Below are 4,356 nucleotides of genomic sequence, written 5' to 3'. Positions count from 1 at the left end.
AGCAGGAATCAACAACACCAGCAGTGCAGGCTGCTGTGGGGTGAGTCCCACAGCACAACAAACCTGCTCTAGCACCACATCATCTGGGACATGACAAATCACCCCCAATCAAAGCATTTTCATGCAGTTCCAGTGTAACCCCTCTTGCCTCCATGAAGATCCAGTTTATCCTCAGTGACTGATCCCCCCTTTCACACCAATTCCCCTCATATTTCACAGTTAACAAGTCAAAATCACTGCGGTAAGAAAAAGGGGCAACACTGGCTACCCTGTGAAACTTCCCTGAAAACAAAATATATACTTAAGTTTCCCCTGAAGCTGAGAGCCCCACCTTCATCTCTCTCCACTTGACACATTGGGTTTTTTTCCAGCAGAATCCCTCAGAAAAGCTTGAGCAAGAGTCGGGGAATTCAATTTTACTCCACATGATTCATTTGCTTACCCAAGTAAAATCTTTGCATTTAGCTCCTTGACCATTTTCGTTTCCCTTTTTTGCAGAATCTCCGCATCGTACCAAAAACCTCTCTCTTTGGGTTCATCAGGATTATAGTTGACCATCACCACCTGTCCTACCTCCAGCTGGTGCCACTTCAAAATAGTCCGTGCACGAGCCCGCACGTCCTTGGAATTCAGTTGTACAACTCCATTCTCTGGGTAACTTGAAGGAGAAGGAAGATGTGATGGGACAAAGGAGAAAAAAAAAACCAGACTCAACATCAAAGTTGGGATGGATTTTATCCAGGTAGGACAATTTAAGAAGTGATGTCATGTGGGAACATCATCAGGTATATAATCCCCTTCTCCCATGGTCAGAATCAAGCAGTCTAACTTTACTACTCTTGTAGCCCATTTATAACTTGGAGAATGGCATTTTGTGTTTCTAAAAACATGATTCGAACCCACTGGAATTCTAGCTGGAATTCCAGCTGACAAACTTGCAGTTCACAGGCCTCAATAATGTAACTACTGAGTCAGCCCAGCTCGGTTTTACTTTGTGCATCTCAACAATAAACATTCCCATCATGATCCAAATGACTTTATTGGAACCATAGGATGGTGAAGGTTAGAAGGGACCTTCAAGATCATCTAGATCCAACCCCCTGCATGGGCAGGGACACCTCCCACCAGCCCAGGTTGCTCCAACCCCCATCCAACCTGCCCTTGAACACCTCTAGGGAGGGTGTATCTTATCAGCCAAGAAGATAACAGAACTCACTCTTCATATTTCACATGATATATTACATCTTCTTCAGGAATGGTTGTTGGCTGATCAGAACCTGTGCAGCTGCCAGCTGAATCTTTTGTGGGTTTTCTTCTGGATACATTTACAACCTGGGCCTCAAACCATGCTCCCATGTTCATATCTCGAGCATCCACCAAGTCGTTGATCTACATAAAGCACAGCAGACAGTTCACCAAGATGGACTTTCAAATTAAGCATTAATTTCCAAGTCTAAATGAAGACTTAACCATCTCAAGACCTTCACCAACATCAAGCTATTCAAGATATCATCTTAAAAAAAATGATTTCTTTTGCCTTAGAATTATAGAATGGTGAAGGTTGGAAGGAGCCACAAAGATCATCTAGTCCCAACCCCTGCATGGGCAGGGACACCTCCCACCAGCCCAGGTTGCTCCAAGCCCCATCCAACCTGCCCTTCAACACTGCCAGGGATGGGGCAGCCACAGCTTCCCTGGGCAACCTGGGCCAGGCTCTCACCACCCTCACACTCCAGAATTTCCTCCTCATGTCTCACCTCAATCTCCCTCTTCCAGTTTTCATTCATCCCCCCTTGTCCTCTCACTACCCTCCCTGATCTGCCTTCCTGATCCCATCTTCTCAGGTTGAACCTCTAAGGCTAAAAATCCATTCTGCACCCATGTGTGTACAAACATCTTCCTTATCAAGCACAAACCATTTCTAGTTAGTCTGAAACAGACTTTCAGAACTGTCTTACTCATAGGTTGGCAAAGACATCACTAGATTTGTCATAAAATCCATTCAACTTACAAATAAAATGATTCTGAACAGCTGGTTGAGATTTTCTTTTGTCCATTCAAGAAAGTTTCAGCTTGGACAAATGAAGTGACTCCAAGCAAAACTAGTGGGAAACTTTTTTAAATAAAACCAGGCCCTCTGAATGCTTTTTTTTGTTTGTTTTTAATCAATTAATGTCTTGTAGCTTTAGTTCAGAGGATAAAATGAGAAATCAGATTTTTTTGACCTCCAACATGTTGCATTTAACTGGTTTGTGGGTTGGTTGGTATTTTTTTTCGTTTGTTCTTGGAGAAATGAAGAAAAAAAAAAAGAAAACACCCACACAAATTGAGGCATGAAATTCTCCACTGCAGAGAAACAATTCCCCCCACCCCCCCGAGTGCAGTTTTCAGTCATCTTAGTTATTTTAATGCCTCACCTTATAGAGGCCAATTTCTGGGTCGATCCAGTCAGGCTGTGCTGCTGTGCTGGGCTGTCCCTCCAGGTCCATGGCACCTTCTCCATTATGGGAGCTTTTGTCAGATTCACTTTGGCCTGAGCCACAGCCAGAGTCTGTGTCAGAGAGCTCAGAATCCTTTTCCTTGCTGACAGCAGGAAGCACTGCTGGGCTTTGCCTGACCAAGAGCTGCACAATATCGTTCAGTCCCACACTGTAATCAAACAGGGAGTGACCATCCTCCATCTGCAGGGAGAAGAGGAGCAGAGGAGAATTATAGAATGGTGAAGGTTGGAAGGAACCACAAATATAATCTAGATCCAACTCCCTGCATGGGCAGGGACACCTCCCACCAGCCCCGGTTGCTCCAAGCCCCATCCAACCTGCCCTTCAACACTGCCAGGGATGGGGCAGCCACAGCTTCCCTGGGCAACCTGGGCCAGGCTCTCACCACCCGCACACTCAAGACCTTCGTCCTCATGTCTCACCTCAATCTCCCTCTTCCAGCTTAAAACCATCATCCCTCATCCTATCACTACAGCCTTGTAAGAAGTATTAAAATAATTTAGTTATTTCACCCAACAGAGATTTTTCCAATTCCAAACCACCCAAGATGCTGTAATTGTCTCGATGAGCCAAGATCAACCACACTGCTTGAAAACCATTAACAATCAAGGAACGTGGCAGCTCTTCAGCATCACACTTACTTATAGATCATTGTTCTTCCTATTTAAAATGTTCTTGTTTTGGACTGTACAAGCTCAAAGAACAAGAATTCCACGTGGTGACAAACTTGCTACCCAAATTAAGCCACAGAGTTCTAGGACATCTGAGAAGGTTTGCAGTACATTCCCTAGAATTATCAGTTCTGGGAAAAAGGACTTAAAAAACTACAGATCCCCAACATTCCTATCAGGATTTAAAGAAAAATCCACATTACATACAAACTCAAAACTTCTTTAATTCAGACAATTCCCTTTGATACAAACTGATCTTGTAACTGTGTGTGCTCCAGATCATTGTTACAACATTGCTCTGTGACATGTGGCATTAAGGAGAAGCCAAAGAGTTAATCACCTACTTATCTCTGGGCAAACACACAGTTTTTCCATTGAAACTAAAATAAATTAATTTAAAAAAGACTCAATGCAACTTGAAACCACCCCATCACTTTTTAACACTGCAAGGCATGTCCTAACTTCACACCCTCTCTAATTCTCAGAGTTCTTTGTGGAAGGATGTAGTCAAATCAAGATCCTACCCTGCAAACAGAGGCCCAAAGAGGTCTCTCAATTAGCCTTCAGGAACTGAGAAGAGTAAGACCATTTGAGAGTTAAAATGCAGCAGTGCAGCTAGAAGTTTAGACAAGCTTCACCACATATTTAAGGTCTGACTAAGAAATTATACAGGAAATGATCATCCCCTTCCAGTCCAAACTACCAGAAAAAAAGCAATCCCCAGAGCTTTGTTCTCTATCAGGGGGAAACGAAGCAAAACCACAAAAATTTACACTTCACAGGAATCCTTATGATAATTCCAGTCCTGATTTATGGCATTAAATGGCTACAGAACAATCCCTGGAAATCTGACTGCACAAGGAAGTGATCTGGACTTGTTTTTTTCTGGTTGAGGGATGAAAACTCCCTGAGATACCAGAGAACACACCAGAAATGGGTTGTTTCTTCTTAACAAAGAGACACCATCACAAGCACGGGATGGTTATCAAGGGCAGTTATCACCGAGGAACACAAGTGACAACAGGTGCAAACAGAAATGGAAGAGCAGAGCCAGCATGACAACCAGAACATGAAACCACAGGGGTTTAAAAGACTGCCTGAAAGAATTGCCAGCCTCTGAAGATGGGCCTCTAACAAAGGAGGCAGTTCTTTAACTAACGACTCTTTCCAAACGTCATTTTAAA

The 4,356-nt window shown here is 43.4% G+C and overlaps 1 protein-coding gene across 1 annotated transcript in view; it reads right to left on the bottom strand.

Moving 5' to 3' along the window:
• UHRF1 (ubiquitin-like with PHD and ring finger domains 1) overlaps positions 1 to 4,356 on the bottom strand; it is a 12,978-nt gene that overhangs the window by 7,094 nt on the left and 1,528 nt on the right. Inside the window, 3 exon segments of the mRNA XM_010002461.1 lie at positions 443 to 658; positions 1,217 to 1,389; positions 2,418 to 2,681. Of these exon segments, the coding sequence (XP_010000763.1) occupies positions 443 to 658; positions 1,217 to 1,389; positions 2,418 to 2,681 (653 nt within the window).

The sequence above is a fragment of the Chaetura pelagica genome, unplaced genomic scaffold (genome assembly GCF_000747805.2).
Source record: "Chaetura pelagica isolate M959 unplaced genomic scaffold, ChaPel_1.0 scaffold1081, whole genome shotgun sequence".
NCBI classification, from domain to species: domain Eukaryota; kingdom Metazoa; phylum Chordata; class Aves; order Apodiformes; family Apodidae; genus Chaetura; species Chaetura pelagica.
The sequence above is the reverse complement of the archived record's forward strand: the minus strand, read 5'-3'. Positions and strand labels throughout refer to the sequence as shown.